The sequence below is a fragment of the Camelus dromedarius genome, chromosome 24, assembly GCF_036321535.1.
Source record: "Camelus dromedarius isolate mCamDro1 chromosome 24, mCamDro1.pat, whole genome shotgun sequence".
Classification (NCBI taxonomy): domain Eukaryota; kingdom Metazoa; phylum Chordata; class Mammalia; order Artiodactyla; family Camelidae; genus Camelus; species Camelus dromedarius.
The window spans coordinates 16,780,368-16,807,650 of record NC_087459.1 but is presented as its reverse complement, the minus strand read 5'-3'; the positions used below and the strand labels follow the sequence as shown (position 1 = coordinate 16,807,650).

The 27,283-nt window shown below is 36.4% G+C and overlaps 2 protein-coding genes across 2 annotated transcripts in view; both read right to left on the bottom strand.

Moving 5' to 3' along the window:
- LOC105098877 (phospholipid-transporting ATPase ABCA3) overlaps positions 1–17,667 on the bottom strand; it is a 123,230-nt gene extending 105,563 nt beyond the window's left edge. The window contains exons 1-5 of the mRNA XM_064478510.1: positions 17,011–17,667; positions 15,763–15,878; positions 8,690–8,813; positions 8,100–8,352; positions 3,129–3,256 (exon numbers count right to left, since the gene is read on the bottom strand). Coding sequence (XP_064334580.1) covers positions 3,129–3,256; positions 8,100–8,352; positions 8,690–8,749 — 441 coding nt within the window. The 5' untranslated portion in view covers positions 8,750–8,813; positions 15,763–15,878; positions 17,011–17,667. The remainder of the gene's footprint in view (positions 1–3,128; positions 3,257–8,099; positions 8,353–8,689; positions 8,814–15,762; positions 15,879–17,010) is intronic.
- Positions 17,668–18,091: 424 nt separating this feature from the next.
- Positions 18,092–27,283, bottom strand: part of LOC105091158 (phospholipid-transporting ATPase ABCA3) — a 104,728-nt gene continuing 95,536 nt past the window's right edge. Inside the window, exons 27-30 of the mRNA XM_064478509.1 lie at positions 26,647–26,817; positions 26,065–26,255; positions 18,750–18,823; positions 18,092–18,347 (exon numbers count right to left, since the gene is read on the bottom strand). Of these exons, the coding sequence (XP_064334579.1) occupies positions 18,222–18,347; positions 18,750–18,823; positions 26,065–26,255; positions 26,647–26,817 (562 nt within the window). The 3' untranslated portion in view covers positions 18,092–18,221. The remainder of the gene's footprint in view (positions 18,348–18,749; positions 18,824–26,064; positions 26,256–26,646; positions 26,818–27,283) is intronic.

Genomic DNA, 27,283 nt, shown 5'->3' with positions numbered 1-27,283 from the left:
TCTAATTTCCTTCAAAAGCTTTTCCTCTGCATTCACATCTCAGTTAACTGCTTGGTGCAAAAGGCCTAGTTTTCAGCCTATCTCAGCTTTTGACATGTCTTCCTCACTAAGCCTAATAATTTCTAGCTTTTGATTTAAAGTGAGAGATGTGTGGTGTCCCTACTGATGGTCCTAGTGGCCCACCCACTCCAGTATTTTGCCATGAGGGGTGTCTTAGGCCTGTGGAGATGAAGAGGCTTGCTAGACTGGGCTACTAATGTCTGAATCCCTCTTACTACTACTCCTTTGCCTCAGTATACATTGGCAGGGGAAGGCATCTCAGGCCTGGTGGGGAAGGAAAGTATTTTCCTGGCCACTAATTGTTAGCAATCCTCATGCTGGGGTTACTGGAGTCACCAAATGTCAGAAATGCTTCCATCTGATCGTGGAGTGAAATGAACCTAACTGGGCTGTGTTCTATTGCCAGGCTAGAAGACAGACAATGCTGGGTCTTGGTTGCTCTCTGTTGGGTATGGAACAGTAAGGTGTGTGCCCCTATGTTGCTCCTCCAGGCCTGGGACCTTAACCGATTTGCACATTTCCTGTCACCTTTCAGAGTTTTTCTTTGCCTCTGCATTATGTCCAGAGTTTATAGCTGTGCTTAGTGAGGAAGGACAGGGAGAAATGAGCCCACACCATCTTGCCCAGACCAGAAGTCAACAGTGTCTTTTGATGAAGAAAAATCTCTGAAAGTTTGATAAAAGCCAATTCATTATTTTTTTCTTCTATGGTTATTGCTTTGTGTGACCTGAAAAACTTTTGCTACCCCCAGGTAAAGGTGATATTTGTCTATGTTTTACTATAAATGCATTAATTTTAGCTTTGACATTTAAATCTATAATCCATCATGAATTTTTTGCACATAGTGTGAGCGAGCTCAAGATTCCTGTTTTCCACATATATCGAATTATTGTAACGTTGTTTATTGAAAACATCTTCCTTTCCTCATCAGATTTCTTTGGTGCATTTGTCAAAAGTCAAATGACTGTATTAGAGAGCATTTACTTCTGGGATTTCAGTTCTGTTTCATAGATATACTTGTTGATCATATGCCAGTAACACACTGTAATGATTATTTTAGTCTTATAATAAGTTTTATATGTCTTCCAACTTTGTTATTCTTTTACAGAATTGTTTCAGATATTTTAAGTCCTTTGCATGTGCATTTACATTTAGACCTGATAAACAGGAAGTGACAACTACTGTAAATGCCCTAGTAAGACATCTGCTTACCAGAGGCTGAGAGAAGCAGGAGGCCTGAGAGAAGAAATTGAAAATGCCTATTAAATTTCAGCTAAGGATAACACTCTACTAATCAAGAAGGTTATGGTTCACCTAAACAGGTGAGCAAACTAGACCCTCTAAAGTGTTGGTCAAGAGTGACTAAAATCTAGAATGTGAATGTGTAAATATTTCCTTCTATTAAAACCCTTTTGTTGAAATACCTACAGTAGTGTCTGTGCTCCCATATGAATATTGACTAATAGAAATATGGACAAGTTATGATGAAGACAGGTTATGATGAAAAGACAGAAAAGGAATGGGTGTGGAAGTTGAATGGGAGTTCATAGCAGCATTCCTACAGTAGAGAAAAAGTGACCAAAGGCCTAGAAGCAAAAAATAATATGGTGCATCTGGCAGTTAAGTATTGCTGCAGCAGAAAGAATGGTTAAGGAGTGGCAGAGATATCCAAGCGCTAGGATACTGATAGCCATGTGCCTTGTGCAAAGCACTCTGGACATGAGCCTGGAGCAATGGGAAGTCACTAAGGTCTTTTTATCAGGACAGTGATCATCTGTGAGGTTTACGTGGATCCTTGTGGCACTTGTAGGTGTCATCTAAGATGTGGGAAAGCTGGTAGATATTAGAAGCTCTATGCTTTACATCGAGTCATCAACAGAGATCAAAAGGTTTGTTTAAAAATTCATCAAAGTAGACCACGCAGCATGCTGTACGTTAGCTCCCCAGTACTTACTCATCTTAAATATTCTCACCACACACACAAAATGGTAATTCTGTGAGGTGAAGAATAATGTCAACTAACCTTATTATGGCAATCATTTCAAAATATATACATGTTTCAAATCATCATATTGTACATAGTAAACTTACACAGTATTATATGTCAATTTATCTCAATAAAGCTGGGTAAAAACAGAACAAGCTCCTGGACACAAAATTTGGGGAATTTCTGATGTCAGAATTCTAGTTCAAATATCTGGGGACACAAGCACAATCAGCAATGAGAATGAAACTTGAAACGTCACTGAAGACACTTGGAGCCAATGTAAATTGTTGAACCTAAATCCATATCAGCATATGGATAATTCTGACTTAGTAAATGGAAGCTGGCACAGATGAATAGAGTCATGAAGGATGGGGCTCACAGAAAAAATATGTACTAACCTACTAGTGGTTTTATTAATTTTGCCTTCTACTGACGAGCATCTGTGATCTAAAGAATTTGGCTCCAGGTCTAGCTGTTGCAGATTGCCCTTTTATTTTCATCACCACCAGGATGGAACATCTATAAGATTGACTAAGGAGACACCAGGGTCAAAGCATTGTCTCTTTCTCTCCTCATGGGCTATGCAGTTATCAGATTCTTTCTCAGTGCCTATAAATGTCCTAATCTGAATCAATGTGGCTGAGCCTTAACAGTTTTCTCTAGAGATTTATGAAATGACTTAAATTCTGTGTTTCATTCAAAGATAAAGGATCTTTCCATGCTTGCTTGTCTGTTAGTGAAGATGCATCTGCTTTGAGGCTTACCTGTTTTACTACCCCTTGTACAACTTAGAAGCACTGCACGAGTAGTTAGAGTGTGCCATTAATCTAAGGTCTTGTGAGTGGAAGATGCAGTTCTGCCCTTATCAGCATGATGCAGTAGGTAAGAACACAGAAATTAAAGTTACTCAGATCTGGACTTATATTCTTGCCGTATTGTATACCAGTAGTTTGAACTTGGGAAAATTAGTTTCTTCACTTATAAAAGAGGGTTAATATGAAATTCATTAAAACCCTGGAAACTGGAAGTGCAATTACTAGAAAGCTATTTATGTAGAAATCTTGGAATACAACTTTCTCACCTGAAGTGGCAGAGGATCACCACTGTTTTTGAAGTCACAGTCAAAAACAATGGCAGCCAGCACTTTGTAAGATCCATAGTCATACTTAACATACTCCTCAAACTCCGATTCAGAAGAAAAGCCTTGAACTGTAGAGAGACAAAATTGTTCACTTAAGTAAAACATCAGACTACCCTTCTGAGAGAGGAGATATTACTTTATATGGACAAAAGCCTATCCAAATAGTGTAAACTTAAGGCCACGGTTTCTCAAATATTGGTATCACAATTACTTAATGGATATTTGGGGTTCAAAACAATTTTAGGTATTAGCCACTGTGGAAAACAGTATGGAGATTCCTCAAAAGACTAGGAATAGACTTACCATATGACCCAGGAATCCCACTCCTGGGCATATATCCAGAAGGAACCCTACTTCAAAATGACATCTGCACCCCAATGTTCATAGCAGCACTATTTACAATAGCCAAGACATGGAAACAGCCTAAATGTCCGTCAACAGATGACTTGATAAAGAAGAGGTGGTATATTTATACAATGGAAAACTATTCAGCCATAAAAACCGACAACATAACGCCATTTGCAGCAACATGGATGTTCCTGGAGAATGTCATTCTAAGTGAAGTAAGCCAGAAAGAGAAAGAAAAATACCATATGAGATCACTCATATGTGGAATCTAAAAACATAAATACAAAACAGAAACAGACTCATAGACATAGAACACAAACTTGTGGTTGCTAAGGGGGTGGGGGTTGGAAGGGATAGACTGGGATTTCAAAATGTAGAATAGATAAACAAGATTATACTGTATAGCACAGGGAAATATATACAAGATCTTATGGTAGCTCACAGAGAAAAAAATGTGACAATGAATACATATATGTTCATGTATAACTGAAAAATTATGCTGTACACTGGAATTTGACACAACATTGTAAAATGATTATAAATCAATAAAACAATTTTAAGGTATTTTATAAAATTTTACTACAATTTTAAATAGTAATCATTATAAAACACACGTAAAGATAAATCACTAGTGATCAGGGAAATGCAAATTGAAATCACTATGAGGCACCATTTCACATCCACTGAGATGACTATAATCAAAAAGACAGATAAGAAGTGCTGGTGAAGATGCAGGAAAGTTGGAACCCTCATACACTGCTGACCAGAATGTAAAATGGTATAACAACTTTAGATAACAGTGTGGCAGTCCCAGAAAAAGTTAAAAACTAGAGTTACCACATGACCTATTCAATCCACTCTTAGGTATATACCTAAGAGAAATGAAAACATATGTCTACATAAAACCTATAGATTAATGTTCACAGCAGTATTATTTATAATAGCCAAAAGGTGGAAACAACCTAAATGTCCATCATCTGATGAAGGATATACCAACTAAATGTAATGTATCCACACATACAATGGGATACTTTTTGGCAATGAGCAGTTGTTATATATATATATAACACATATACCACCCCCACCCCATGCAATGGAATACTACTCAGCCATAAAAATAATGAATTAGTGCCACCTGCAGCAAAATGGATGGACCTGGAGATCATCATACTAAGTGAAGGAAGCCAGAGAGAGAAAGAATACCATATGATGTCCATTATATGTGGAATCTAAAAAAAATGACACAAATAAGGGACAGAAAACAAACTTACAGTTCCTATGGGGGAAAGGAGTAGGGGAGGGATCAATTGTGAGTTCAAAATGTGCAGATACTAACTACTCTACATAAAATAGATAAACAGCAAGGCCCTACTGTATAGCACAAGGAATTATATTCCAAATGTTATAATAGCCTATAATGAAAAAGAATGTGAAACGAATAAATATATATTTATATGTAAATATCTGCATTGCTATGCTGTACACCAGAAACTAATACAATATTGTAAATTGACTATACTTAAATTAACATTGATTGTGCTAATGTTACCACAACTCTGTGAATATACTGAAAGCCACCGAATTGTACACTTTAAATGGGTGAATGTATGGGATGTGCATATATCTCAAAAAAGTTGTTTTAAAGAAATTAAGATAAATCAGGAGGTGATCACTTTAAACTGTGCTTTAAAGGAAAACAAATCTAATTTGTTGATTCAATAGTTGTACATATATATATGTATATATATGTGTGTGTGTATGTGTGTGTATGTATGTATGTATGTACATATGTATGTGTGTGTATATACACATATAAATAAAACAGAGGAAAGAGTAGTTCAAGATTGATCAGTAGAAACTGCCTAATCTGAACAATAGAGGAAAAAAAAAGGTTGGAAAAAAGCTGAAGAGAACATCAACCACCTGTGTGACAATAAAAATGTTGAGCATTTTTCTCATCTTAGTCCTGGAAAGGAGAAAGAAGGCTGTGTTGAAAAACAATTTTAAGAAATAATTACTGAATAGTCCCCAAATTTCATTAAACTTACAGATTCAAAAGGCTCAGTGAAACCAAAACAGAATGTGAACCACAAACAGAATAAGCCAAAAGAAATCTACGGACACATCATAATCAAACTTTTGACAAATAAAGTCAAAAAAAAATCTTGAAAGGAGCCAGAGAGGAATGACACTACTTATAGGGAAAGGAGGATTCATAAACTGCAGGTTCTCCAGAAATCAAGGAGATCAGAAGAAAGTGGCAAATATTTTTTAAATGTTGAAAGAAAATAGTGTCAACCCAGAATTTTGTACCAAATGAAAATAACCTTCAGGAATGAAGTTAAAATAAAGATTTTCTCAGATGAAAGAAAATGAAGAGAATTCATTACTAGTAGACCTGCTCTAAAAAATTGTTAAAGTAAGTTTTTCAGAAAGAAGGAAAACAAGAAATCTTTTCTTTAAAACATTTTTTATTGAGTTACAGTCATTTTACAATGTTGTGCCATTGCCAGTGTAGAGCACAACTTTTCAGTTATACATGGACATACATATATTCATTGTCACATTTTTTTCCCACTGTGAGTTACCATAAGATCTTATATATATTTCCCTGTGCTATACTGTATAATCTTATGTATCTATTCTACATATACCTGTCAGTATCTACAAATTTTGAACTCCCAGTCTGTCCCTTCCCACCCCCAACCTGGGAAACCACAAGTTTGTATTCTATGTCTATGAGTCTGTTTCTGTTTTGTATTTATGTTTTTTTTTTTTTTTTTTAAGATTCCACAGATGAGTGATCTCATATTGGTATTTTTCTTTCTCTTTCTGGCTTACTTCACTTAGAATGACATTCTCCAGGAACATCCATGTTGCTGCAAATGGCGTTGTCGGTTTTTATGGCTGAATAGTATTCCATTGTATAAATATACCACGTCTTCTTTATCGAGTCATCTGTTGACGGACATTTAGGCTGTTTCCATGTCTTGGCTATTGTAAATAGTGCTGCTATGAACAATGGGGTGCAGGTGTCATTTTGAAGTAGGGTTCCTTCTGGATATATGCCCAGGAGCAGGATTCCTGGGTCATATGGTAAGTCTATTCCTAGTCTTTTGAGGAATCTCCATACTGTTTTCCACAGTGGCTGCACCAAACTGCATTCCCACCAGCAGTTTAGGAGGGTTCCCTTTTCTCCATAGCCTCCCCAGTATTTGTCATTTGTGGATTTTTGAATGATGGCCATTCTGACTGGTGTGAGGTGATACCTCATTGTAGTTTCGATTTGCATTTCTCTGATAATTAGTGATATGGAGCATTTTTTCATGTGCCTATTGACCATTTGTGTCTTCCTTGGAGAACTGCTTGTTAAGGTCTTCTGCCCATTTTTGGATTGGGTTGTTTTTTTTTTCTTATTAAGTCATTTGAGCTCCTTATATATTCTGGAGATCAAGCCTTTGTTGGTTTCATTTGCAAAAATTTTCTCCCATTCCATAGGTGGTCATTTTGTTTTACTTATGGTTTCCTTTGCTGTGCAGAAACTTGTAAGTTTCATTAGGTCCCATTTGTTTATTCTTGCTTTTATTTCTATTGCTTGGGTAGACTGCCCTAGGAGAACATTTTTGAGACGTATGTTCAGATAATGTTTTGTCTATATTTTCTTCTAGGAGGTTTATTGCATCTTGTCTTATGTTTAAGTCTTCGATCCATTTTGAGTTTATTTTTGTGTATAGTGTAAGGGAGGAAAATAAGAAATCTTAATCTTTAGAAGGAACTTCGAACTTTGAAAATGAAGGAAGAACCACAGCTATGGTAAACATCTGGGTAAATAATTTTCTCTCCTTAAGTTCTTTAAAAATATTTGTGTGAATTATATCATTTTCTAGTGAAGTTTTCAACTTACATAGATATGAAAGCTAAAACAAAGTGGGAAATATAAAGAGATCTATAAATTGGTAAACATCTGACATTATGATAAAGTAGTAATATGACAGTTCTAAGTAACCTATGAAAAATTAAGTATGCATATTTAACTACAAGAGCAACCACTAATAAAATTATATATCAGAAGTCCAGTTTATCAATTTTTTTCTTTCATGGATGATGTTTTAATGTCATGCCTAAGAATTCTTCAACTGAGCATTACAAAGATTTTCTGCTATGTTCTATCCTAAATGTTTCATCATTTTACTTTTAGATCTGTGATCCATTTTGATGTGATTTTTGCATAAGGTGTGAGATTTCACTGTTTTAGCCATTAATGTCCAATTGGTCAGTATTTGTTTAAATATTTGTTTTAAAGATTATCCTTCCACTGAATTCTTTTGCACTATTGTTAAAAAATATTTTGGTGTGTTTGTGTAGATCTACCTGTGTTTATTCTGTTTCTTTGCTTTGCATGTTTATCCTTCCACCAATACTACACTGTCTTTATAACTACAGTTATACATCTTAAAATTGAGGAATGTGACTCCAACTTTATTCTTTTCTCCCTCATTGTTAGCTCCATCAAAAATAACAATAAATTAATAATAAGCTTTACAGAAAACCTTAATTTCTAACCTTTTATACTGATGTTTAGATTCCTCTTCACATTTTCAGTGATCTCTTTTAGTACATGAATATTAGAAGGCACATAAATCAATTTCCACTCTTCAGGATTTTGGAGGAAAGAAGGCAGAGTACTGATGGGTTGAGAGGTAAAATTGTAAGGTCCAGTAACATTCATCTCAATAATTGCACGGAATAGCAAAAGCATCATTGGAAACACCAATATTGTTACGACTTCCAATATTAAATTAAAGAACTTCCTCCTCTAAAAGAGGAACAAAAAGATCATGTTAATTAACTTAAGAGTACATATTCAGTGCAAATGGTTAGTTCTATTAAGTTTCTCTCAATTTCACTCTGAAACAGCCAGTGTTTCCTGGACTATCTCACATCATCCCTCCAGCTCCCCTCCCAACTTTCTTATAGGTCATTCTATACTATTGATTAACTCAGCTTAATAGATTTAGAAGAGCCACCTACAGTCCAGGAATTGATTTTTCAAAAGTGTGCACGTGAGCATGTGCCCACTCACACCCACACACAAAATCTGAACTGCAACAAATAGGCATTTATGAACATTTCCTGTGGATACTTTTACATACCTTTAAGGTAAAATTTTTCCAGAGGAGCACTGCAAATTGCCTGAGTGCCAACAAATCCATTCTTCTACAAAAAGTGTATATTCAACTCCAGAGATGGAAAAAAATTTTTTTAATGTGAAGTTACCTAATAATGTAAACATCAAGCAAATAACAGTATTACTTCTTTATCCTAATTTTCTCCTTAATCTGTCTCAAATATTGAGAGCAAGAATAATACATATTTGAAGTAAAGAAAATTAAATTACTATTTTTCTATCCAATAATTTCCTTAATATCTAGAAAGTTCTAGTATGTTTAAAAAACAAAGAAATAGAAAAACTATCCGTAAGATATAGTTCTATTTCTCCAGATGGCATAAGCTAATAGGATCTGATATTGCTATTTCAGTTTCTAAGACCAGATGGCTTCACAGGTGAATTCTACTAAATATTTAAAGAAGAATTAACACCAATCCTTCTTAAACTTTTTCAAAAAATAGAAGAGGAGAGGAACATGTACAAATTCATTTTAGGAGGCTAACATTACCCTTACACAAAGCCAGACAAGGACACTATATGAAAAGAATACTGCAGGCCAACATCCCTGGTAAACAAAGATGCAAAAACCTCAAATTATTTGAGAAAAACAAATTCAACATCACATTTAAAGGCTCACACATCACAATCAAGGGGACTTATCCCTGGAATGCAAGGATAGTTCAGCACATGCAAATCAATAAAAGTTATATGTGTTAATAGAATAAAAAAAATCATAATCATCTCAATAAACACAGAAAGAGTATTTGACAAAGTTCAACATCCTTCAGTAATAAGAAACACTCAACAAATTGAGTACCCAAGGAAGGTACTTCAACATAAAAATGTTCATATATGAGAATTCCACAGCTGACATCGTACTTAATGGTGAAAAACTAAAAGTTTTTCCTCTTAAATCTGGAGCAAAGCAAGGATACCCACTATTGCCACTTCTATTCACCATAATACTAGAAGTCTTAGCGCAATTATACAAGATAGAGAAAGAAAAGAGATCCAAATCAGAAAGAAAAAAGTAAAATTGTCTCTGTTCATAGGTGGCATGTTCTTGTACATAGAAAACCCTAAAGATTCCACACACACAAAAACCTATTGGAATTAATCAAACTAATAAAGCTAATCAAATGAATTCAGCAATGTTGCAGGACACAAAAATCAACATGGAAAAATCCTGTTTTTACAGACTAAAAACAAGCTATCTGAAAAGGAAATTAAGGAAAATAATTCCATTTACACTAGCATTAAAAAATAAAATACTTAGAAATAAACTCAAGTAAGGAGGTCAAAGACTTGTACGTGGAAAACTATGAAACACTGATGAATGAAATTAAAGCAGACATAAGTAAATGGAAAGAAATCTTGTGTTCATGAATGGGGAGACTTAAAATTGTTAAAATGTTCACACTACCTAAAACAGTCTACAATATAATAAAATCTCTATAAAAGTATAATCCTATTTAAAAATCCCAATAGCATTTTTAACAACCAAAGTAGAAAATCCTAAAATACATATTGAACCACAAAAGACCCGAAACAGCCAAAGCAATCTCAAGAAAGAAAAAAGCTGGAGGCATCACACTTCCTGATTTCAAAATATCTTACAAAACTACAGTATTTAAAGCAGTATGGTATGGGCATAAAAACAGACATACAGACCGATAAAACAGAATAGAGTTCAGAAATAAAGCCACACATATCTGGTCGACTGATCTTCCACAAGGGTGCCAAGAACACACAATGGGGAAGGATAATCTGTCCAACAAATGATTTTTAGAAAACTGGGCAGCCATATGCAAGCATGAAATTTGATTCTTTTCTTACATCATACAACAAAAATCAACTCAAAATGGATTAAAGATTTAAACCTTAAGACTTGAAACTAAAATTTCTAGAGGAAAACATAGGAAAAAAGCTTGTTGACATTGGGCTTGACAATGCTTTCTGAGATATGATACCAAAGCATTAGCAACAAAAGCAAAACTAGACCAGTGTGAAATATATCAAACTTTTCATATGTTTATTGGGCATTTGCATGTTGTGTTTTGTGTGGTGCCTGTTCAAGTCTTTTACAAACTTTTATTAGGGGGAGGCAACATTTTCTTGTTGAGAAAAGTGTTTTTCACATATTCTAGCATATATTCCTTTCAAAATAAATATGAGAAATATCTTCTCCAGCTCTACAACTTGCCTATTTACTCTCTTCAAAGTATTTTTTGCTAAGTAAAGCTTTTACTTTTAATGCAGTTCAATTAAATAGGTTTTTGTGTATCCTGTTAAAAATATGCTTACTCCAATCTGTTCTTCTATATTCTCTTTTAAATGCTTTATTGTTTTTCTTTTCATCTTTAAATCTATTCTCCACTTAAAATTGACTTTTATGTTTATTTTATAAAGAGGTTAAGGTTGAATCTTTTTCATGTGAATATCCGACTCAGTATTAATTATTTTATTGAAAAGATTATCTTTCCACCACTATACATAAAAGAAAAAAAATTCTACTAATTAAAATTGAAAAGCAAAGCAGGACACAGAAGAATAGAAAATGAAGGACAATAAAAATGTAAAAATTAAGATGGTAGAATCACTCAAATAGGTTAGTAATCACAAAAAATGTAAATGGATTAAATCTGTTAATAGAAATAATAAATTTCAATTTTGAAATTTAGCTAAATAGTGTTTATAAAGGGCCATATCTAAACATAAGAATATGTAAATTCTAAAAGTAATGCTGGGAGAGCTATAATAGTTTGTCTTTATGACAAAAAAAAAAAAAAAAAAAGACTTACCATACAATAAAAGGCTCAATTCACCAGGGGATCTTAGCAATTCTATACCTATGTGCATCAGATATCAATACTATACTAACATATACTTGTAACATAGTCTAAAAACATATAAAATAACTTCCATACAAGTACAGGGATAAACTGATCAATCAACCATCATATTGAAAGATTTCAATACAATTTTCCAAGTTTTTGACAGGTTAGGCAAACAGAAAAATATAGACGATTTAAACACAACATAATTAGGAAGTTGATCTCATACATATATGCAGAATACTCTACACAACAACTAAGATTGTTGCTCAAGCACACATAAAGCATTTATAAAAACTGATCATATTCTAGCCATAACAGCAACAGCCCCATAAATTTCAAATTGCCAGTATCATACAGAACACAGCCTATGATCACAACTGTATTAAGGTGGAGTTATATAAAAAGATGAGTTAAAGATTCCTGCAGATTTAGGTATTTAAAAAATACTTTTAAGCAGTTCATCTGTCAAAGGAGAAATTAGAGGGAATTTAAAATACATAAAACCAACTGATAGTAAAAATACTACATCTCAATACTTGTGGAAGATAACTAATGTTATACTTAGATGGGAATGTATACTTTTATTTCCTATGTGAAAAAGCAAAAGAGGTTTAAAATAAATGGTCTTAGGATACAATTTAATGAGTTAGAAAAAGAACAACAGAATAAACACAACTAAAGCAGGAGAAAAGAAATAAAGCTAAATGCATACATATATGAAATAGAAAACAGAAATTAATAGAGAGAAATAATAAAAGCAATATATATATTTAAAGAATAGTAAAGTAAGCAAATCTCTCGTGAAATTCATCAAGATAAAAAGGAAAGTATAAATAAATAATATTCAGAATGTAAAGGCAGACATAACTACAAATCTAGCAGGTAAGAAAATAATATAGGTCTACCTTCAGGAAGAGGAGAATAAGTTATTCAAAGTACAAGTAGAAGTTTGAAAAAGTTATGCTAAGTACAAGTAGAAGTTTGAAATTTGCGGAGGTAGGCCTAGCATTGGGGAATCTTTACTCCTAGATATTGTCAATTCCTGAAGTGCCAGCCAAGAGACTGGGAAGCTAAGCAGCTGTTTTAAGAGCCTCATGTAGCAGAGTGACCAAAGTTAAATTCACAGACCTGGGTTGAGGGTAGGTTGGGAAAATTTCCTTCCTTTGGGCTGCCAAGTTAAGGTAAACTAGAAGTAGGCTGCACATTGCAGATACTGAAACAGAGCTCCAAAGCTGCTCAAGCTCTGAGATTTAACCAAGGTGCCAGATAAAAGCAAACAAAGAAATAAAATCTCTCTGAAGGAATTAAGAAACATCTCAAATCAAATTATTTCTAAAAACCAATTTCCAAATATAATTTCTATCATATAATATAAAATAACCATAGACAGGAAAATAAGATTACATGAATGAGAAAGTAAGAAGCAAACACAAAACCACTTCAAAAGGTTCTGTATGTGAGCCTTTCAAATAACTATAACTTCTACATTCAAAAAGAAAAAAAGACAGGATTGAGAATATGAGAACTGGAACTATGACAATGGAATGACAAATTTGGAAAACAGCCAAATAATTCTAAAATAGAAGACTATCTCAGCTGAACTTAACCTCGATGGATACTATAATTGCAGATTTGATACAGCTGAAGAGAAATAATTGGTCAGGAAATTTTTTCAGAATAAAATACTCAAACAGAGAGACAAATAGACAGAAAAATAAAGAATACAGTGACACAGAAATAGTCATAAAATTTAATGAATACATAACTGGAGGACAGTATAAGTAGAAATGAAGAGAGGTAACAAACGAAGAGAAAAGAGCTGAAATTTTTCTGAAATTGTTGAAAAACGTAAAATTACAGGCTCAAGATGAACCCCAGGCAGGATAAATGAAAACCTTTCTACACTTAAGTACATAACAATGAGGCTACCACAGAAAACAGACAGATGACCTTCATAAAAGCAATGATAAGACTGTGACTTCTTTGAAAAAGACGGAAACCAACAGAGACTGAAATAAATATATTCAAACTGCTGCAAGGAAATAACTACCGACTAATTTTATACCAAGCAAAGGATAATTTTCAAGAATTAAGGTGAAATGAAGACAAAAACAAAGAAATACAAGTTGAAAATTTGTCATTAGAAAACAAATTTTAAAAATGCTTAAAGGGACCATTTGTAGAAAGAAAGTATACATATGGAAGACAAAAGATAACAAAACAAGTAAAACAGAAAAGCGTACATCTAAATAATTTTTAACTGCATAAAACCATGTCTGTGGCTGAAGGGATTGAATTATACGTAGAAATACATGAGAACATTAGCAAATAAAAGAAGAACAGAGATAAACAGAGCCTATCTTCTGAGGACTTTGCAATTTCTATGGGCACTGCAAAAGTCCCAATTAGTATTAAACACTGATAGACAAAAGTGCATGCTGTATTTATGAAAAATATTAAAATAATAGCAAAAGAGTGAAAAATACTAAACTAAGAGAGAAAAAAGGAAATAAGATAACTCTATCAAGCAAATAAAGGCTAGATAAGGGAGAAAAAGAAATGTAGAACTGGTTCCACAAATAGGAAATAGATCAAAAGATAGTGACTTTAAAACCAAATATTAAGTATCAGGAATTACACTAAATGATAAAGTGATCTAAATGCTCCACATGAAAATAATAATTGCCAGAGAGCATTTAAAAAAGAAACCCATAAAACAAACATTTCAAGTATCAACTTATTGAAAGGTTGATAGCAGATGGACTGAAAAAAATGGACCATGCAGACCCACTAACCAAGGGAAAAAATGGCTGCATGGTCTCATGCTAGATCAAAAAAAAAAAAACCTTAAGGAAAAAAAGAGTATTACTAGATGAAATTAAGATTTGATTCACCAGAAAAACATAACAATCTCATATATGTATAATGAAATATATATATATTTCATATCATGGGCTCAAAAGAGACTAAAGCAAATGTTAGCAGATACGCAGGTAGAAATAGGGAAAACAATAATAACACAAAGGGAGATTTTAACCACCTTTAGTGCAACAAAATAATCAGACAAAAATCAGTAAAATTATGGAATCTAGTCTTCAAATCTAGGATTTCTGCAGACTACGGTAAGAAGCTTCAACAGCAGGCTTGATTAAGCAGAGAATCAGTGATTAATAAGGAGGTCATTTGCTACTAATTAGTAACATGAGAATGTATGAAAATATACAACATGTTGGTAAAGTATACAGTCAAATTCAGAACACTGTAGTACTGTAATATGGAGGTCTGTTAATTATTTAACTCTATTATAAAGGTTTATAGGACAAAAGTATTAACTATAGCTACAATAATTTGTTAATGGACATATGATATACAAGAGGTGAAGTGTAACATCAAAAACATAAAATATGGAGAGGAGAAATTAACAGGATAGAGTTTTTGCATGTGATCAAAGTTAAGTAATCAGCTGAAAAAACATTGTTATATCTATAAGACCTTTTATGTAAGACTCACAGTAACCACATAGGTCGAATTTACAGTACATATACAAAAGATAAAGAGAAGGATATCAAAGCATGTTTAGAGATTTTAAATGTTATCACGACACACACCAAAAATGCTAACTATGTGAGGTGTTGAACCTATTAACTAACCTTACTATGGTAATCATTTTGCAATAGATATGGGTATCAAATTATCATACTGTACACCTTAAAGTTACATGTTATATGTCAATAATATCTCAATAAAACTGAAAAAAAAACCCATGATTGCATTCATCTTTTTATGGGGTATTGCCACATTCACTCTGGGAGGTAAAATACTCCAATGACTACTATGCTCATGGGATTCCTCACATTTTCTCCTATTTTAGTGGTTCTTGGCCTCATTACAAGAGAAAACGGATTCCTCTCAAAATGTAAAGAGGTTGGTATAGACTCTTGTTCATTTTTATGTCTGTAGTATCTAGTACATGGCTTTGAACATTATTTTGAATTTAGGCAAGCATTTCTGAAGATCTAAATTAAGACTAATCTTGACCAAGAAGGGCATGGCAAGTGTCTTCTGCACATGGGGCAATGGTAAAAATGGAACAGAGCAGACAAGCCAAGCAGACTAACAAATAAACAAACAAAAAAACCAGTTTAGGCCATTGCCAGAGACTTGTAAAATCAAATGATTTTCCATGAATTTTTAACCAGGTAGTGAAGGGCTTACTTACACCATTTCAGATTTTCCGGATACAGTGATGCCAGCTACTGTTGTGCTTTCCTTCAGGATAACAATATGGATTTTATATAAAATTGGACCTCACCATAGTTGGTATTTAGTATATATCTGCACAATAAACAATATAGAATTCCTCATTCAAAAAGCCTCAGATCAAAGTTATAAACAGCAAATACCACTGAAGCCAAGTTCCAGAATGCAAAAATCTGGCAAAAATAGCTTCTGAGGACTCTGGTGACTGGAAAAACATAGTTTTAAATTTCAATTTACTTTCCTTTATCTTGTGACCCAACCCACTTCCAATCTTTATTTTCTCCAGAGAAGAGATCATACCACAAAGAGCAAGAAGACAGTGTTCCCCTTTTTAGAGAAAATAAGAGATTTGGGATAATCCACGACGAGGAAAAGTAAACTTTATTTTGCCTGTTGTCCCGCCTCACAGTCCCCTAGAAAGTTCTGTGAGGTCTAAAGGTAGAGGCGTCATGACCCTTCCCTCCTGAGTAAACCCCCAAGCAGCGGCAGTATGTTGTGGGAGAGGGGGCGACACGGAGGGACGAGGCCGTGTGACTAACAGACTGGGGTAAGTAATACGGGATTTTGTGAGGGTTGTCTTCTGGTTTAATTGTTTTGGGGGGAGAAAGGGTTGTAGACGGTTTGTGTGTGACTTTTGGAGGGGAGGGAGGATGGGTAGGACACGCACTTTCTGGCTCTGAGCGCAGGCAGTGGGGTCGGCCTCCGGGAACTCCGCGGAGCACCTGGCTGAGCAGGGGAAGCTGGCGAGAAGGAGCTAGGGCGCGGAGGTCCGAATACTCACCGCTCAGGCCTCTTAACCGCCACCGCCTCCGCCTTTGTCTCCGCGGCTGAGAAACGTGCGGCGACTCCGGCGCAGGGCCTCCTCCCAACGCCCTCCTCGCAACCGGCCCCGCCCCTCCCCCGCCCCGCAGGTTTGCGGCCGCGCGCGGCCACCGCCCCTTCTCCGCGCAACCTGCCCGCGCCTAGTCCGCGGCTCGTCGCACTCCCAGCCCTAAGCCCCAGAGCGCCCTCCCAATCCTCCCACCTTCCCAGAATTGGCCAGCCCTCTCCGCGCACTGGTCCCTCGGCCCCTGACACCTCAGAGCCTGCCCTCCTTCCCCACTGCACCCCTCGTGCACCGCCCAGATCCTGAACGCCCCACCTTGGCGCCCCTTCGCTTACTCCCCAGGTTCTCTGCCTCTGGACCCTACTGGACGACCCCACGAACCTCCAAGTCTCGCCGGCTCCTTCTCCCTCCTGTGTCAACGTCACCATCAGCGGGCCCAGTGACTGGTGGCAGAAAGTTTAAGGATAGCCATTGGCTGCCCCATCCCCTCACGCCCAGGATTGGTGGTGTTTAAATAGAAAATTTACCGCGTCTTGCAAATCCCCACCGGCGGGCTACCCAAAAGGTCCCCGTCGTGAAGCATAATACACGCAGTACACGCGGCCCTTGCCCCCGCATGCGCATCCCTTCCTCCACAGCAACTCTCCACCCCTCCACCTCTGCCCTTGACCTCTTGGCGCGGGAAAACCGCTGCCACTCGTCTGAGCCCTCAGCCAGTCTTTCAGTTGACCCCACCTCCAGACCTTTCTCATGCTCCCCAGTTTCCTCGATGCTTGCTCCTCTTGGCTGACCCCACCCGAATACCCAGCTCCAGTGTAACTTAACGAGTCACAGATTCTGCATTCTGACTATCGAAGGATAAATCCTCTGTCGGCTGTGCCAGATATGCATCATTTACTGCCTCAGCGCCAGAGCTAGGCTCTTGAACTGACAGGTTAACGTTTGTCAGGAGAGGGCGCTGGAGGAGCACTGCAGGGCAACGGGCTTAAGGATGTTCTCCTAGATTCTTCCTGCTCTTACCAGCAGCAGACGTGGAACTTCACTCCCCCTCCCTGAACCGCTCCCCCTCCCCCCTTAAGTGTGGATTCCCAGTGATTCACGGAGGTGACCCACCAGCCTGCCAACCCCAGAGAAGAGTTTCTTGCTTCCCAGACCCAGCCAAGGTTCCCTGTTGGCCAGCCTAGGCAGCCTGTATCCACTCCACCTCCCCGGGGGGCGGCGGGGGCGGTGGGTAATTCCTGCTTGCTCAGCACGTGTGGAACAGCATCATTTCTGGATGTTTCTGTTCAAACATTCAGAATACTCAAGAGTAGGTTCTTGTCCCCAGTCTGATAAACGTAGCTCTTTCATATTTTCTAGGAGAGAAAACAAAAATTTTCACCAAATTTTTTAGATTTGCACATGCTGGATACACAGGCTGCTGATGTAAATCTACAAAGAAGGGACATGTGTTTTCCTTTGTGGGACTGTTTATTACATAAACATATGTACACTGAGATACACACATAGGAACGCCACTCCATGTATCCAGGTGTAGTAGAGGAGTCTAAGGAAGACATAACAGTTGGAACTGAATCTCATGGCACCTTTTGTTAATAATCATCTTCTGTGTACTGTAGGTTAGCAAAGCTCAGGAAGACTTGCTCCAGCGTAATCTGACTGATGGAATAGTCTTCTAAATTGAATTGCTCTTTGGCCTCCTCCAAAATACCAAACACCTTTAGCAACAACAATAACAAAAAGTGCAGTTATCATTGCAGTCCTCGCTTCCAGCCTCCAAGCCAGATGTGCCTCTTCCACTTCCTGCCACTGCTGCCAAGTTAATGGTGGAGGACAAAAGGCACAGAAGAGGGAGATGAGAAAATGGACAAATAGATAATTGAAAAACTGAGAGAAGGCAGCACTCTCTCCTCATTCTCTTGATGGACAAGGACTCACAATGGGATTTAGGGAGCAGAAACCAAGCAATTAAACTCTAGGGGTATTTGAAAAGTAACCTAAAGACTCTGCTCCTCCTGCATTGCCAGAATTCTGCTCCACATGCCTGAGTATCTAATACTTCTCCCATCACTGGTGCTTTCTTAACATGTAATGATAGAAGGGAATGAATTTACAGTCACCTTTCCCCAGGTATTGTCCTTGCTGGGGATGTAGTAGTTAAGGATCCTTTGATTCTCCTGCTTTAATACACTACCTAAGAAAGGAAAGATAGGATGGCTGAATCATCTGACAGATTTCTTTTAAAATTGCCAAAATATTGCTGTATATACGTAATTATATGCCATAGAAAGGTGAGTGGATGTGGCTAATACAAAAGGGGACATGATTGAATATCCACTCTCTTTGGTATGCATGACATGGTTAATTCTTTTCAGCAGATTTATTCCTGATGAAAGTCTTATTATGTGGAGTTCATAGCAGTTATTGAGGGCAGGCTTTTGGGCACAAAAAATTGTCAGCTCACATGCCCAATGTAAAAAACCTGAGCCTTCTACAATTCTAGTGTTACTGTAAGACTTTATTTCTGAATGTAGTCCTGAAAATATTAACTGGGAGGATTTTCACTCTTGTGTGAGCATGTATGCACGGACAGTGTGTTTGATGGGGAGGAGAGCAGAACAAGGCCTCCTCACTCTGGGCATGATTACACACCATGTGAAAGAAGAAGTCATACATATAAATCACCCAAATCGGGCCATGTGTGCCTGTTTCTTTCACAGGTGAGGAAGAACACACTGGGACAGTGCAGGGGAGAGGGTGGTATCCATTTCTAATTTAGAACAAACAGATATGTTTACACTTATCAGGCAAATTTGTGTATTATTGCAAATTGGATTAACTGGGATTAAAATGTTTTAAAGAAAAACGTACATGTTTATAATGCTAAGTGGCTTTTCTTAATATGCATTTTAATGCATGTATTGTCTCCATAGTCACATAAAGCTCTTTTTTGTGTGTATGAAATGTTTTAAACACTGAATTTAATGAAATATTCAAAGCAAACACTGATGAAACCACCTCATTAAGGTCAAGTGACAGTAACCTGGGCACATGTGCCACTTCCCAGCCTCTATGCTCCCAAAAAATAACCAATACCTTCATTGTAATTTTGGACATTTCTTTTTTAAATGTCTCCAGGCATGTACCCCTAAAAATTTAGGTAGAATGTTCCTACTTTTGAAGTTTGTGTTAATAGAATCATCTAGTGTATATTCTTTTCTTTCTTCTTTCTCTCAGTGTAAGATTCATCCATGAGGTTGCATAGAACTAGAATTCATTCATTTTCCTTTTAAACAGTAATCTGGTATGTGAATATTTCATAATTTATTTTCCATTCAGCTATACTAATAGACATATGGGTTATCTGACAATTGTGAGTACTGCTAACTTAAATATTATTTTAGTTTTCTTGCCACAGGTGCATGCAAGAAACTAAGGTACACCTGTAGGTGGAATTGTTGGGCCATTGCTCTTTTTAAAAGTGGTTATACCAACTTCAGTTTCACCTGTATGATACAGCAAGTCAGAAAGAATGCCACTCTCACTGTTACTGTAAGAAGGCTGGATAAATTTCAAATTATTGGCTTTTCTTAATCCCATCAGTTTTCTGATGGGGCAGACTCAGGGCAAATAACTAACCCCATATGGGGTTGGGGGTGGAAGATAGGCATCTGCAGACAGCATCAGGATGAGAGCATTTGCTTATACAAGGTAGACACAGCTGGGTGGCATAAGCTGGTGAGAATATAAAGCTTAAAAATTTTAACAAATCACTAAAGGTTGAGAACGGACTAGCAAGACAGTGTGAACCTCATTCCTTTGTTTTTAACCTCTCTAGTTTAGGTTTTTTTACTACCTTTTTTAAAATACACATCAGAAAAATAGATTTGCTCATTATCTAATCTGAAATTTTTTTCACTTAATGAAGGAATTAGCCTATTTACATTTATGGAAAGTAACAATATATTTAATTACATTCCTCCAATTAAAAAATTATTTATACATATACATGCATAGTTATAAACACAAATATAAATATATAAAGTATGTGTGTGTATATCTTCATCATGTAGTTGGTTCTCTTTATTCTTTAATTTTTACAATTCTGATACAGAAAATACATGTTTTTGTTCTAACAGTAAACTTCATGCTAATATCTTTATGCTGATACCCACAAATAGTCCCTTCCTTTTAAGATACTGTCTTTTGTATCCCTAGTAAGAATGACATTGGATATGCTAGTAACCTCTTACTGCCCTTCCCAGCATCTAATTCACAGTAGCACCTTTTTATTTCCACTTAACACCTAAATGGCATTCAGTAAGCATACTACTTTCCATGTATCCTCTGCCTTCTTCCCTACCGTTTTTGATAACTTATTTTATACACATTTCTAAAACATATTCTTTTACATAATAATCTATCACTTGGATCCTCTTCATTTAGGCCTCAGTCTAGAGGTAAAAAACATTCAATGCACACCTTTAGCTCTTATGCAGAAACTTCTTCAATTATTTCTCAGTCTATGTGAAATTTTGTTTGTAAGTCTTCAGGGAGAGCCACTGGGAACAATAGCCACTGAATTCTTATGTGTTCATAACTCTGTGAATTTTGTTCTTGAAATTCACTTTGTCTATATGTCAGATCTCTGGCTTGCATTTTTCTTATCATAGAAAGTTTGACACAAAGTCTGAGGTCAATATAAATTTCTTTCCCTTATAAATTTTCTTTCTTTTCCTTCTCTTTTAATCTGGATATCCAAAGGTCCCCCAACCTTTATTGCAATACAAAATACAATAGTTATATTGGAATATTCCTTGACGTTGACAATGTTGGGTCAATTTTTCAGGTTGTCCTTTGAATAAGTAGGTTTGTATTATCTCAGGAAATGTTCTTGAATGATAGTATTTCAGTATTTGTTCTCTTCTATGGCTTTGCTTTTTTTTCTTTGTGGACTGTTTTCATGGTTGTGTTGCTTTGTCTTTCCTTGCCTCTCTCTTATTTTCTCTCTCGAATGCTTGCCTATATTTCTGGTTGATGGTTTTCTGTTTCCTCCTTTCCAGTCTCCATGTCCCTTGTACTTTCTATGTTGTTTATTTGTTCTTAATAGTGAAGTATTTCTGAGATGTTTACTTAAAAAATTCTCTCCAGCACACTAGCTGTCTTTGTATATCACTGTGTTCTCTACTCATCTAATTTTTTTCTAGTACTTCCATGCATGCTCCTTTTTATTTTTTAAAATTTAAATATAAAGTCAGTTTATAATGTTGTGTTAGTTTCTGGTATACAGCATAGTGATTCAGCTATATATAAATATATATATGTATATATATATATATATATATATATATATATATATATATATATATATATATATATATTCCTTTCCACATTCTTTTTCATTATAGGCCATACAAGGTATTGAATATCGTTCCCTGTACTATACAGTAGGACCTTGTTTTCTTTTTAATCTATTTTATATATAGTAGGTAGTATCTGCAAATCCAAACTCCCAATTTATCCTTCCTCCTACTTCTCCCCTGATAACCGTAAGTTTGTTTTCTATGTCTGTGACTCTGTTTCTGTTCTGTAAATAAGTTCATTTGTGTCATTTTTTAAGATTCCACATATAATTGATATCATATAGTATTTTTCTTTCTCTGACTTACTTCACTTAGTATGGTAATGTCTAGGTCCATCCATGTTGCTGCAAATGGCACTATTCCATTCTTTATTATGGCTGAATAGTATTCCTGTGTGTGTGTGTGTGTGTGTGTGTGTGTGTGTGTGTGTGTGTGTGTGTGTACATTTTCCTTCTCTCTAAAGAACTTTTTAAAAAAACATATCTTGCAAAGCAGGTCTACTGGCAAGAAATATCTTCAATTTTTTTTTTTTTTTTTTTTTTTTTGCCTGAGAAAGCCTTTATTTCTCCTTCACATTGAAGGAGAATTGAAGTTTCTTTGGGTACACAATTCTATGTGTGTGGTTTTATTCTCTCAACACTTTAAATATTTCACTCCCTTTTGTTCTTGCTTGCACGGTCTCTGAGGATGCAAGTCTTATCTTTGTTCCTCTATAGGTAAGGTGGCTCTTTTCTCTGGATTCTTTCAAGATTTTTTTTTCTCTGATTTTATGTCATTGGAAAATGATATACCTAGGTCTCATTATTTGTTTGCTTGTTTGTTTGTTGGTTTATTTACTTTTGGCATTTATCCTGTTCTCTGAGCTTCCCTGATTTGTGGTTTGGTGTTGACATTAATTTGGGGGAGATTTTCAGTCATTATTTAAAATATTCTGTTCCTTTCTCTTTTTCTTTTTCTTCTGGTATTTCCAACATTGCGCATATTACATTTGTTTTTGTAGTTGTCTTACAGTCTTTGGATATTTTGTTCTTTTTTTTTTTAGTCTTTGTTTTCTGTGCTTTTTGTTTTTGTGGATTCTACTGGTAGATCCTCTAGCTCAGCAGTTGTTCCTTCAGCCATGTCTAGTCTACTGAAGAAGTCAATTAAAGACATTCTTCATTCTTCATTTCTTACGGTGTCTTGGATCTCTAGCATTCCTTCTTAGTCCATCCATCTGCCAGCCCACATTGCCCATTTGTTCGTGAATATTGTCTGCTTTATCCACTGTAGCATAGCCCTTAGCATATCAATCATAGTTGTTTCCAGTTACTGGACTGATATTCCAACATCACTGACATGTCTCGTTCTGACACTGCTCTGTCTCTTCACATTGTGTTTTATGGCTTTTGGTGTGATTTCTGATTTTGTGTCTGATTGCTAGACTTCCTTGGAAAAAGGAACTGCGGTAAATGGAACTTCAATAATCTAGTGGTGAGGTGTGGGAGAGAGGGAGTGTTCTATATCCTGTGTGAATATCTCAACTATTCAGTGAGTCTATACCTCTGCACAGTGAACTTTACAAGAGGTTTCTCACTTTTTCCCCGCTTTTGTGGAACAAGATGGCCAAGAGTTGACTGGAGCTTCCCCAAGGTCATTTAGGCTCTGAAAATACCCCAGCCTGTTAGCTTCTAGTTAACTAGTTTCCCCTGAGGGTAGGTGTTTTACAAAGAAAAGAGTCCTATGTCTTTCAAAATGGTTCCTTTCCCCTTCTCCCTTCTGGAAGCATGAGGGGATTTTTCTTATACTTTCTCTGGTAGCCGGGTCAAGGTCCTGGGGGTAAATATCACAGTATGTGGGAGACCCCCCAGGACTGGGTCCCCTCGAGTTGCTACCTCCTGGAGTTGTCCACACAGCACCTCCAGCAATTCAATTATAATTCAGGTTTTCCCACGCTGGCACTGGTTTCCCCTTGAGGTTTCTGCTTGTTATTCTCTGCTCTGGTAACCCATGAGTCCCTGTGTTTGCCAGTCTCTCCAATATTGGCTGCAGTGGTTTGCCCTGTGCCCTTACCTCTTTTTCAGATCCTAGAAGAGTTGTTGATTTCTCAGTTTGTTCAGGTTTTTACTTATTAGGACAGAGCATCAATTTCCAACATTTTCACATGCTGGACTGGAAACCAGAACATTTGTTCATTTTTGGAGGTCCTTCCTTATTGTGGGAATCTTAGGTTAAACTCACATGGCAGTGGGCCCAACATTTTACCTCTTATCTTAGTTCTGGTATTGGAACTTGCTTCAGGGCTAACCAGCTTCTGAGTTTTATTATTGTCACTATCAAGTATCAGCTTGTTAATTTTTCTTTCTGTTTTGTTTTAGTTCTTTGAATTTTCTCATTTTTTTCCCTGACTCTAAGCAAATGATTAAAAGTAATTTTACTTTATGTTTTCCAGTGTGTATTTTTATTTTAACAGCAGTACGTTTCTGAGAGTATAATCTGTCATGCTGTAGAAAGAGGAACTATTTTCTTTGTGGTCTTTTAAAGATAATGCATGATCTTTTAAATTCTTTGACCCTAAACAGAAGCATTTAATTAAAATAATCTTTCAGTTCCTATAGATAATCTTAGACTGAAATGTACATTTAAGCTGCCTTTCACATATTCTATTTTGTTCTTTCCCCCTTTTCTGGATAATCTTTGCGTATAGATACCATACAGGTTCCTTTCTATTCTGCTCTCTTTAAATGGGGAGGTCTTTTTGAAACAGCTAAATAGTATGGGGGAAAGATCGCCAAATCAGCAGTCTTCCATACGTAGTTTCACAGCCAAGCTATTTTGTTCACTTCCTTTAAGACAAGTTTGTCCTCAGTTCTTCTTGTGTCCTCTCTCACCTTCAGGCTGAGTAGGATGTTGAAGTGGCTCACAGGGTATATGATTCTGTGTGGTTAATTCAGTGTCTTCAACACTGTATGCAACAAATGCTCCATAAATCTTACCATATGAATGAATGATTCAATGAATATTCAACTGCCTAATGAACATATTTATCTGAATTTCTAAGTATAATTAATATAATTAATACGGAAGTAATTATCTTTTCCACATAGTGGTTCCTCCTCTTGAGTTGCCCATTTCAATATGTATATCCATTTCTTTTTCTTCTTCTTTTTTTTTTTAGCTAGGACTTTTGGGTTTTTGTGCTTTTTTGAGGAGAAGGTAATTAGATTTGTTTGTTTGTTTGTTTGTTTGTTAATGGAGGTGCTGGGGTTTGAACCCAGGACCTTGTGCATGCTACGCATGTACTCTACACTGAGCTATATACCCTCCCCCCTTGTATATCCATTTCTTATCATTTCTTCCTCTCCATTCTGACAGTCACTTCCTTAGTGTATACCAATACCATGTATTGCTTTACCATTGTTATAGCCTCCATGGTTTTAATCTTGCATCATGACCATCTGGCCACCACATTGTTAACAGAGTCATCATTCAACTTAGAGACTAAGCCAGTCAAACTTAAAAGACTTACCATATCTCTGCTTAACAATTAGAATAAAGTAGTGGGGGTAGAAATAAATAGAAGCTGGCTGTAAATTACTGTTTACCATGGGCACAGAGAGGCACTTACTGAAGTTAGCACACAAAAGCAGAATAATTCATTTTTATGTCACACACTGAGATTATTTACTTGAAAGGAGAAAAGGGAGTTTATTGTTCTTGTTTGCATTTCATAGGCATTTCCTGTCTCAGGAGTCAGGGAAAGGCAGAGGATACATGCTCAGAAAAGGGAAACCTGAAAAATTTTTATCAAGCGTAAAAAATAGAGACTTAACCTCAATAATTTAGCTCCAGATAAATACACCTGAACACATTTATCTTACTGGTTGGTTCCTACAAGAGACTGGTGAGAGCCTCTGCTATTTTGAGAAAGCTTCTTAGCATAATCAGGAATAAATTCATAGAAAAAAACTATTCCCAAAGGAGCCTAATTGAAAATAAACATCAGTAACTCACAGCAAAAAGTTAATTATTACATGCAGCAGCACAACATACGTGACTTAACACAGTTTTCACAAGCCAACCCTACTTCTCTTACCTGGGAAAGTTGTTGCAATGAATTCTTTGAACTCCGCTAGTTTATCTTCATTTTCATCAATCTTAATCTTTGCTGTCAGAATATATACGTTACCAAACTTGTTTCTGAGGTGCTGAGGGCTGCCCAGGCACTTGAACTGGCCCTTTACCATGATGGCCAGCCTGGTACAAAGCGCCTCACATTCTTCCATGCTAGGGGCACAAAGGGTACAAGGCTGAAGAGACTCCCTTTCAGAGGGAGAATTCTGTATTTCAAAACAGAGCTAGGATTATAAGGTAACGCTTGTAGTAGAAAGCTTGGTATTTTAAGATGATCATCACTAAGACCATATTTGGCAAGAGGAGGTTTTAAAATTCAAAGCATTTGATTTTTAACTTCACAATAGGAACAGTTCTCTAACTTCCAATCTTCTACCAAGTCTGGATTTCAGAACTCAACTGAGCTAAAGCCAAGAATCATCATCTGTTCATAGTCCCTCTTATGTAGTTCACATACTTAGACAACTTCACTGACCTATATTCCTGGCTCTGAATAATTCCCTCCTATACTCTTCTATCAACCAAGTCTCCCACTGGGTCATACCTGTGAGAGGTTATGATGATAGCTTTGCCAGTTTTACACATCCATGTAACTGTGTCCCAGAGCAGGCGCCTGGCTACTGGGTCCATGCCAGTAGATGGCTCATCCAGGAAGACAACTGAGGACTTTCCCATTAGGGCAATAGCAGTATTCAGTTTACGTTTGTTTCCTCCACTTTGTCGTCAAAGAAGGAGAGAGAAAGTGGAGGAGAAAGAAGAAATAAGGATATATACATCATTAATTCATAGGACAGAATTAGCTCATATACCCACAATGCTGCTTTGATATGACTCACAAAGGGCAGCAGGCCCAAGTCCAGGTGTGTATATCAACCCATTTTCTTTAAAATGACTTTTTTTGGGGTAATTTATTTTAGCATCATTGTCTTGCAAAATATTTTTGTTTAGAGGACACAAAAAACATAGTCATATATGGATGAAGTTGCTCATTTTTGAAATGCAAAGGCTACAGCTCATGCCTACAAAAGGTTAACTTTATGCAAGTGTGATCTGCCTTATTCCTGACATCCAAACCCTGACAGGACATAAGGCTCTTTCATAGTCATGGCCTCTGTGTGACAGAGTTGTCAGGTTGAGTTTACAGGCATTCATTCTAACAGTAGAAACACAGGTGTGCAGCA